Source organism: Nannospalax galili, unplaced genomic scaffold, assembly GCF_000622305.1.
Source record: "Nannospalax galili isolate Female #2095 unplaced genomic scaffold, S.galili_v1.0 scaffold356, whole genome shotgun sequence".
Taxonomy (NCBI): Eukaryota; Metazoa; Chordata; class Mammalia; order Rodentia; family Spalacidae; genus Nannospalax; species Nannospalax galili.
In genome coordinates this window covers 2,331,340-2,341,678 of record NW_008338126.1, presented here as the reverse complement: position 1 = coordinate 2,341,678, position 10,339 = coordinate 2,331,340, and the positions used below count along the sequence as shown (strand labels likewise).

The 10,339-nt window shown below is 49.3% G+C and overlaps 1 protein-coding gene across 1 annotated transcript in view; it reads left to right on the top strand.

The window, feature by feature from the left end:
• Mroh7 (maestro heat like repeat family member 7) overlaps positions 1–10,339 on the top strand; it is a 41,264-nt gene that overhangs the window by 2,817 nt on the left and 28,108 nt on the right. The window contains exons 2-8 of the mRNA XM_008833022.2: positions 3,059–3,120; positions 5,787–5,870; positions 7,296–7,375; positions 7,624–7,753; positions 8,969–9,064; positions 9,761–9,865; positions 10,023–10,158. Of these exons, the coding sequence (XP_008831244.1) occupies positions 3,059–3,120; positions 5,787–5,870; positions 7,296–7,375; positions 7,624–7,753; positions 8,969–9,064; positions 9,761–9,865; positions 10,023–10,158 (693 nt within the window). The remainder of the gene's footprint in view (positions 1–3,058; positions 3,121–5,786; positions 5,871–7,295; positions 7,376–7,623; positions 7,754–8,968; positions 9,065–9,760; positions 9,866–10,022; positions 10,159–10,339) is intronic.

The window sequence follows — 10,339 nt, the reverse complement described above, 5'->3', positions numbered from 1 at the left end:
CAGATCACCTTCTTGACCAGCTGGAGCTCTTAACCACTGAATCATTTCTCTAGCCTTCTGGTGGCTATGTTAATTTTTAAAATTGAGACTGGAGAGATGGCTCAGTGGTTAAGAGCACTGACTGCTCTTGCAGAGGACCAGGACCCATATGGTAGCTGACAACTGTCTGTAATTCTAGTTCTAGGGGAATCTGATGCCTTCTTCTGACCTCCGAGGGCATTGCACAACACAGGTGCACTTACATGCAGGCAATACACTCATACACTTAAAATAAAAATAATAAATAAGAGCTGGGCGTGGTGGCACATGCTTTTAGTCCCAGCACTAGGGAGGTAGAGGCAGGCAGAGCTCTGTGAGTTCACCATGAATTCTCTCTATCCATCCACCCTATCCACCTATCCATCTACTCACCTACTCACTTACCCATCCATCCATCCATCAAAAAAAAAATTTAAAATTACACCTATCTATCCATCCATCCATCCATCCACCCACCCATCATTTATTTATTTATTTACTTATTTATGTGTGTGTGTATATATATATATATATATGTACCACAGTGGATATGTGGAGGTCAGAGGACAACTTGCTGGCATCAGTTCTCTCTCTCTCTCCCATGAGGATCCTCAGGATCCAACTGAGATCTTCGGGTTTGGCAGCAAATATCTTTACTGACTGAGCTATCTCACTGGCCCTCTGTTGGCTATTTTAAATAATGCTGCTATTACCAGAATTAGGGCAAAAGCCTGGCTCCAAGAAGTCCCAATGAACTAGGCAAGACAACTCTTCCCAGAAAGTCTATCAGAGAGGTGAGCAGCGAGGAAGGTAAGAAAGGGACTTTCTTCCCAGGGCAGCCCCATGGGGAAAATGGAGGTCTGCTGGCCTGGTCCTGTCGTCTGGGTGCTCTCAGTGGTCTCAGTGTTACAGAGGGACGAGAAACAGAGGTTAGGGTTGGGAGGCTGGAATCTGTGGAGGTAAGCCAGACCTGCTTGGGTTGGCCATGGTCTGGTAATCGGCAGAAACAAATACCAAGGAGAGCTCAGAGAGAGGGAAAAGAGGTAAGATGGAGACAGAAATATAGGGAGATGCCTAGGTCAGTGACTGGGCTCTCCTGGTAGGTATGAGTTACATGTGGCTTTTGTTTTCCTTCTTCCTCAGGAGTAGCTAACTTGTAGGATGTGGAATGCTATCTGATATTGAGTGTATTTTCTTTTTCTTTTTAGACTTTTTTTTTGGACTTTTTGAGACAGGGTCTCCCTGTAGCCCCAGCTGGCTACAAGGAGGCACACACCTTTAGTCCCAGCACTCGGGAGGCAGAGGCAGGTGAATCTCTGTGAGATTGAGGCCAGTCTGGTCTACATTTGGACCAGGGGTGGCTGTTCATCCTCTGTAAGCCAGAGCCCACGTGAGCAGAGACTGTCAATGAGCCAGGAGGGGGAAGAGGGAGGGCTCAGCAGCCACAAGCTGTAACAACGATGTGCTCGGCAGACTCTTAGTTCTGTCTCCTTGGTGTCTGTGAGGGTGGGGTGATAAAACCCCAGTTGTGAGGGACAGAGACCTGTCACTAACCATGCAGTGTGATGAAGAGGGAGGTCTGGTGCTTCCCTAGTGATTCTGCTGTTCACACACACACACACACACACACACACACACACACACACACACATACACACACGCATGGAGAGAGAGAGAGAGAGAGAGAGAGAGAGAGAGAGAGAGAGAGATTGGGGTTTTGATTTGTTCATGAACAATGTTCATCCCATCACGTGATAAGATGCCGAGGTTCTCCACTGGGAAGCCAGTTTCTCTCTTGTAGGCACTTTGACAGTATGTAAATATCCCAGTCCTCCGACCTTTCAACTTATTTCATGCATTTATTTGTGTCATTTTCTAGTTTATTCAAGGAGCTATAAACTGGTTACTATCATTAGTCATGTTGATAATTTTTCCTTAGTTTGACCAGCAGAACACCCTTCAGGGAGGCGCTTACGTTTCTCTGACATATTGCGCTCTCCTCTGAGTGCTCTTCCTTGTTTTCTGGGGCCAGGTGTCCCAGCGTCACTCTGGGCTTCCTTGGAACTTGCCATTTCTCCCAGGAGCCTTGGTTTGGCGGAGAACAGTGTTCAGAGGTCGGCATTTAGTGTCAGCTATGCTCTTTTCCCCTTTGGCTCAGCTCTCCAGCAGTCTCTGGCAGTTTAGCCAAGATGCTCTTGTCTCGGCTTTCACAGGCTTTAGTGACCTTGACCTCAGGAGGGTAAAGGTCTGCTCTTCCTTCAGCGTTCCCTTAAACAGGAGGCCTTAATTGGCCCTTCTTAGCTAAGTACCCATCACTGGACCAGTCACTGTGACTGGGGGTATGGGATACTCTTAGTGGTCAAGTTCAGGTAGCAGATCCACCCTTCTTTGAAAAGGAGAATGGGTGGGGCTTCACTTAGAAGTATGGAATAGGAACCTATAGGAAGGACAGGGATTCTTTCACCCAAAGCAAGGTGAGAGACTTGGGCTGAGGAAAGAGCAGACACTATGACAAGTGTCTATCAATGGGGTAACTCCTGAAAAAAGAGAACAGAAACTGTACTGGGGGACACGGTGTACTCTTTCTTAGCCAGGAGGCCAAGAGAGGCCTCTGAGGAGTGTCAGGCAAGAAGAGACCTGAAGAAGGGAGCCCTAGGAGCGATGGCAGGGAGCAGTGACCAGGGTGGAGGAAGACGCTCATGCCAAGGCCCTGACCAGAACCTTGCTGAGACTGGGCAGAAGCCAGTGTGGACAGAGCCAGGAGTGAGAAGAGAGCAGAGGGCAAAAAGTTGGGGAGGTAGACATGGACATTGACCTGGCAGTGTCGTGAAGGCCCCAGCAAGGAAGATCAATGACATGGGGCTCCACTGAGGGGTTTTAGGGAGGGGAGGTGACAGGAGCTGATTTGGTTTTCCAGGTTTAGTCAGTCTACTGACAGAGTGAGGATTGGAGGGGTGCAGTGGGAAGGGGAGATGGGACTATGGCACCCCGAGCACATCATGATCTACCTTTACTCTTACACTGAACCTGTGACATGCAGGAACCTCCGAAGATGTGAAGGTCAAGGTGGCAGAAAAGAGAGATGACAGCAAAACGGCTCTGGTATGCTCAGCTCCTAGCCTAATCCTTTTCCTCCCTCCTTCCCTCCCTCCCTTTCCCACCCTCCCTCCTCCCTCCTTCTTTCTCTCTCCTTCCTTCCACTGTTTCAGACAGTCTTGGTCTGTAGCTCTAGCTGGCCCTGAACTTGCAGTATAGAGCAGGCCAGCCTCAAGTTTGCAGCACTTCTGTCCCTGCCTCCTGAGTGCTGAGGTGACAGGCATATGTCACTCCTGGCCCACAGCCCACTTTTCTGAGTTGCCCCCAGACACCTCTCTGCCTCAGGCCCAGTTCTCCTGGTCCTCTGTAGCTCTTCTCCCCACTGGGAACTCAGTGCTGTGTGATGTACACCATGTGCTCACTAGCCCCTCTTGTTGCTAGTTTACCTCTATATTAGTTTCTTTTGTTCACTGAGACCAAAATCCTGACAGAAACAATTTCAGGGAGGAGAGATTTATTTTGGCTCACAGTTTTGAGGGTTTCAGTCTATCATGGCAGAGTGGCTCAGTTTATGGCAATGGGGACTTGTGGCAGAAACTGTCCACTTCCTAGAAGACAGAAAGCAGTGATAGTGAGATAGGAAGTAGAGCAAAATAACATGTCCTGAAGGACCTATCCCCCAGTGACTGACTTCTAACAGTGAGGTACCACCTCTTAAAGGGTCCACAGCCTCCCAACATAGCATCAACAGCTGGGGATCAAGCATTCAAAACATGAGCCTGCGGGGAACATTTCAGATTCAAGTCACTACAGCGTCCCAAACTAGAACAAGTCTTCCATAAACTGGAAATTTTTGCCTGTCTCATGGCTTCACCTTCAGCACATAGAGCAGTACTTGGCATATGGTTGGTCCTCACAAAAATCCTAAGACAACTGAGTGACTTGTGGAAAGGAACCAAAAGTCTGGAAATAGCCTTCCTGAGTATATGTTATGGCCCAACTCAGGTCTGGGCCATGCAGCAGAGAAGGCCAAGCCAGTAAGGGCAGACACACACAGTGTGGACAAGAGCAGTTGGTGGGGTGAGTCTGGAGTCAGAAGCAGTCTTTGTCACAGAATGGGCCAGGTGAAGTTGAAATGAAGTCTTGTCAGCCTCAATCTTAGCGCTGGCATGAGGAAGGCTGTCAGTGCCCTCATTCAACAAGCTTTCCATAGAACCCCTATAATGTACTGGGCGCTAGTTCCCACTCCAAGGACAGAATGGTGACCTGCCATCTTACTTTGAGGAGACATACCCTCCCTCTGGTTCTTTCTTGTCATTCAGTACTCAGCCTGAATGTCCGCTCCTCTGAGACTGTCTGACTACTGAGTCTAAATGAGCACTCTTCTCCCTTTCTATACTGGGATTAGCAATCCAACACAATTTAGTGGCTTACTCTGCTGCTGGGAACTAAGGATTTGAGGGATTACCTCCCCATGACTGCAGTTTTACTGGGCTCAGACTGGGTGGTTCATCTGTTCTTCACAGTATAAACAGATCACTTGAGGGGCTGGAACTCAGACAGCCCCTTACTTACCAGGGCCCCTCTCTGCATGGTTTCATATCTTCTTAGTCTAGCTTGGACTTCCTTCCAGCACAGCATCTGGGTTCCAGAAGGAAAAAGTGTGTACTGGGACCCACACTGGCATATATACATTCTACAATAGTCAGGTGGTCAAAGCAACTTGTGAGAGAAGCCAGGGTTCAAGAAGAATCTATCCACTGATAGGAGTGGAAAACAGCCGTGGTTGTCTTAACCTGCCACATTCTCCATCAGATTAAGGTGGTTTGTTTTCTTTATTGTACGATGGGTTACTAATTTCATTGTTACCTGTCTTCTTCCTTAAGGTGATGGGAATCAGTGAACTGACAGTGGCTAATGTGCACCCCCTCTTGGGTAGCAGAATGCCTTAATCTGACTGTAATCCATTAAGAGACAAAGAGGTGTTGTTAATGGTAGAATGTCAGATTGAGGTGTTTGGACTCTTTCTGTTAACTGAAGAGGGAGGAATGCTTTGCAGTCCCTCAGATCTGGTCTTCTCACCCCACCGCCAAGAGTTTTTACATCTCTCCCTACCCAAATACCCCTTATAGAAACTTGTTATTTGTCCTGGGCTGTGATGGCTAGTTTTAATTGTCAACTTGACATAATCAGGAATCACCTAGGAAGAGAGCCTCAGAGAGATTGTCTAGACCAGGTTGGCCCGTGTGTATGTCTGTGGGGGACTGTCTTGATGATGTTAATTGGGATAGGAAGACCCACTCCTTGTAGGTGGTGCCACTTCCTGGGCAGGAGATCCTAGGCTGTATGAGAGTGGAGGAAGTGCCCTGAGCACTAGAATCCTGCATTCCTGGCTCGCTGTTCCTTGACTCTGGATGTAATCCAATCACACGTCTCAAGCTCTTGTCCTGTGACTTCCCTGCAACACTGGACTGTAGCCTGGAACTGGAAGTCAGAAGCAAAAAACAAAAAAAACCCTTCCTACCCAAAGTTGCTTTTGTCAGGGTATTTTATCATGGCAACAGGTAACTGGACCTAGATATGAGTCAATGGTAGGCCTGGGTGGGTAGGAAAGAGCTGCCTGGCTGGCCCACAGGCACTCGGGGGTTAGAGGATACTGTATGCACTTCCCTGGAAGGAGGGCAGGATTCAGTGAAGTTCTCACTCTGGTTCTGCTTTCCTATGCCCTCAAGGTAGACAACATCATCACCTTCCAGAAGAACCAGGATCTGTTGGAAATGAAAGGAGAAAAGGGGACCATGATGAAGAAGATGATGGTGCGGGCCACACCATGGTACTGGGGTGGAATTCTTGAGTCTACTTATTGGTGAGATGGGTGGGGGTGAGTTGGGAAGAGGACAGGATGAGGAGGCAGTTGCTTGAACTTGAGTCTTGGCTCTAGCCACTTCTGACTGCTGCCATCTTTCCAGAAGGAGTATGGATAAATTATTATTTATTTCCTTTCTCTGAGCCTCATTCTTCCCATCTCACAAATGGGTCTCTGCTTGTGGAGCCTGTGCAGCTGGGAACAGTTATTATTAATACATTCTTTCCCCAGATCTCCTCCTCGTGGGCAATTTCAGAGGGTTCTCATATATGTTTTTGCTAAAGCAGTCTCTTCTCAGTTACCCATCAAGATAAACTGGATACTGATAACCATGGAGGATCACACAATTACGTTTGGCTTCATGGTCCCTAAACAGAGAGAAAGGAGCTAGGGACATAACTTAGTAAAGTGCTTGCTACATAAGAATGAGGACCTGGGGCTGGAAAGATGGCTCAGTGGTTAAGAGCTGTTTGCTCTTCCAGAGGACCTGGGTTCGATTCCCAGAACCCACATGATGGCTAACAATGGTCTGTTCCAGGGCATTCAGTGCCCTTTTCTGGTCTCTGCAGGCTTTGCATAACACAGGTGCACTTACCTACATGTAGGCAAGACACTCATACGCATAAAAAAAAAAGTAATGAGAACCTGAGCTTGATCCCCATATCCACATGAAAAGCAAGCATTACAAGTGGCACACACTTGTAATCCTACTGCTGAGGAGGTGGATACAGCCGGGTCCCTGAGGCTCTCTGGCCAGCAAGATTAGCCTAATTGATGAGCTCTAGATCCCAATGAGAGACCTTGTCTCAAAAAACAGGATGGACAGCTGCTGAAGAATGGTACACTCTGGCTTCCGGATATGTGTGCACATGTATCTGTGCACACACAAACAGACACACATACACTTACATATACATACCCAACCATATACATATACATAAAAAAGAGATAAACGTCCTTGTCTTTCATACCTTCATTTAAATCACAGTAATTTAGTGCCTACGGTGTCTAGGTGCCAGATGAAAAGTAAGAAGCTTTAAGGGATTAGATTGGATGGCTTTTGAGGGTCGTGCATGATATTTCTTGCTTGGGCTGGGTCTATGGTTTAATATGTCAATCACCAGAAGGCCACCATGGGAATTATTCTTACTAACCCCCCACCCCTCCATGGGATGCATGGGTCAGGACATAAGGTGCTTGGGGTGGCTTTGAACTCAAGGCTTGGGATGTGGCTGGGCAGTGTGCTGACTCTCCTAGTTGTTCAGTGGGTTACTATGTCCAGACCAAGGGCCTACATGGCCTGGTCTCTGAACCGGAGAGTCAGCCACAGCTGGCTCTTACTGGTTCTTACTGTCTCTCTGTGCTCCCTGTCCAGAGACAGATCCAGGAGGAGCCGCTGGATTCCCTTTTGAGCTCTGCCCACCGGCAGGCCATGGAGACCCTGATCCAGCTGAGGTAGCTGTGGCTCCCCTCTCCTTCCAGGCTCTGTCCCCTTTTCTGGACTCCTCTCCCCACTATAAGCCTTTCCCTCTCCCCCTTCCCAGTCTCCATGGACTGTCACCTCTATATACCCCTGGACCATCTCATTGTGTCTTCTTGTGGATCTGATCTCAGGTGGCCTAGTTGAACAAGTTGCTCTCTTCATACCTCTCTCATGTCCGGGTCCTCTCTCACTCTATGTCTTGTCTCCTGTTTCTCTCCAGTCACACCCAGCCCGTCATGAGTGTTCAAGAGAGGATAGAGCTGGTGAATACCTGTGTGCGGAGTGTGTTCTTGCTGCCCTCGGTGCAGGCCATGAAGGAGAAAGATGAAGCCAAAGCGGAGGTTATCCAGGTTAGCTGGGTCCTCAGGCTGGGGACATCCTCAGGGGGGACACCTCGAAAGGAAAAGAAAGGGCTTTGTACAAATAAATTGTCACTTTCTTATTCCTTGGCTGTGTGGCCTGGAGCAACTCACCTCACTTAAGTCGGCCTGAACAGGCACTTGGTAACTATTTGAAGAATGATGAACCCAAGATTGGAGGATGGATCTCAGGACTGGGTCATACAGAAGACGATGGAACTCGGGCAGACCTGGGGGAATAGAACCTTAAAGGGTTCTGGAAACATCTTTTAAGTCTCTGTGGATTTATTCTGGGAGGTGCCAATGGAGGAGACCTTTAGGGCAAGATGCAGAGAGGGCCAGGGTCCAGCTGGGAGGTTGAGGGAGAGGGATTCCAGCTGTTCAGCCACCCTTTCATTCAGTAGGTATTAACCACATCCCTCTCTACATCAGAATCCTATGATTGCCTTGCAGTAGGGCAAAGGTGGGAGAGATGGATGCCATCACAGATCAGTCATATAAATGCAAAAGCACAGGGGTGATCAATGGTATAAGAAAAAAGCACAGGCTGCAGAAAAGAGCTTGGAATGAAGAGCATGGCCTAGGGAGGGATTAGGTCATGATTCCTCGAAAGGGGGTGGCATAGGGAAGGACCTGTGCAGAGCTCATGCTGACTGCCAGGGTGACAAGAAGGTTGTGTGTGGAGAGAGTCCAGAGAGTGAGACAGGAGCTCTGGAAAGTGAGCTGGAGAATGGGTGGGAGTCAGATCACGCAGACCAGAGACAGGTCTCTGGATTCTCCTGCTGGTGCCCTTACAAAGTAAGGGCCAAAATCTCTGCTGTGGAACCATCAGGCAGCCCTCTTGTAGTTACAAGTATTGCCAGCAGAGGGCAGTGCTGCTCAACAACCAGGAGGTAGTTGGTTTCAAGACTTGCTTGGTGGTTGTGGTATAATCCCAAAGGCCACTGGCTCCAGAGTGTATAGAATCAGGGAATCTGGACAATGACAACCTGGGAGTAAACTTGGGCAGCCAGCAGTAGGGGAGATGGTAAAAAAGCAAGGGTCTTCCCAGAGCAGCTCAAACCTACCACCCGCCCTTGCCTGTACCATAAAGCAATTTGGACTGTGGTGCTGAGTGCACCCTCCTCCCTGACCTACCCAGGGGACCCCTGGGGCTGGTAGCGTCTCTGGGAGCCCCCAGCAGCATGGTTTTCCTCCTGTCCACAGACACTTTACCATCAGACCCTGGATGCCTTGCAGAAACTGCTGAATGCCCTGTTTATTGAAGACCCCACTCCTGTTGGACTGAAGAGCATCTTGGAGGTGCACAGAATGGGGGCTGCAGAGGGAGGAGAGAAAGGCAAAGGGAAACAGGAAAATGTCTAAGGTCCAGACAGGGAGCCAGTGGGACGTGGACCCGGAAGAGTGATTTGACTCCAGGATGCTATCTCGGGCCAGTGCTCGGTCTCCCCGTCCATCTTTATTTTATTTCATTTTATTTCAGTACTGAGGACTGAACCTAAGGTCCCACACCTGCTAGGCAAGCACTCTGCCACTGGGCTATGTCCCTAGCCCTCTTTCCATTTTTTACTTTGAGATATTCTCTCACTGAGTTGCCCCCGCTGGCCTTGAGCTTTCAGTCCTCTTGCCTCAGCCTTGTAAGTAGCTGGGATCACAGGCCTGGGACCTTTGCCCTTCACTCTGTCTACCATGCCCCTACAGCTGCCCCTACAAGCTACTGCTGTTGCCCATCTCTTTCCTCTCTCCATCCTTAGTCCTGTCTCTGTCCCCATGGCACTTCCTCTTTTATCTATCTTTATTGACCTCCTTCTTCCCTTTGTTCTGAGTCCCATTCTCAGCTGGACCCCATCTTTCCTTGAGCCTCAGGAAGAGGAGGAGAACCATGGTGAATTGCCTTCTTACCCCTTCTGGAAACTTCTTGTAGATTGCTGACTTACCCACCTACCAGCAGGGGCTGGCATCCAATGGTATCAGTCTCTCTCGCTCTTGTCCTCACAGCTCCTGGGGCCCTGGATGAACTCTGGGAAAGCTCATGAGCGAGCTCGGGCTGTGAACAGCAATGTCTCTGTGTTGAACCACACGCTTGTGAACCTGCCTTTCTTCGTGAGTGTCCCAGGAGTGGGAGGTGGGGGGTGGGGGCGGGGACACGCTGTGCTGACTGTCCTCAGGCAAGCCTCTGTTGTTAGGGAAGGCCAATCCGGTCTGCTCACCCTATGTTATGTAGCTACAGACCCAATCCCTGTGATTACCACACTAACAGGTGTCATCGGGGTTCCCAGCACTGGGTCTTCTGCTGGGAAGGCTTCTCCTTCGCATTGGGGATCCTGATGAAGAGATTGGCCGGGAGGCTCTGGATGGCATCACCATCCTCTACACTATCCTGGAGCTCCAAAAACGTATGCCCTGAATGAGTCCTAGGCAGCTGCTCAGCTAGGGTGGGGAACATGTTGGCATAGTTGGGCAGCTGGAGGCAGGCAGCAAGATGCTGGGGAGAGTTGTAGACAGCCAAGGTCAGATGGGCACTGGGAACTGGTTTGAAGCCCTCATTGACACAGAACCAGGGATATAGGTGCAAAC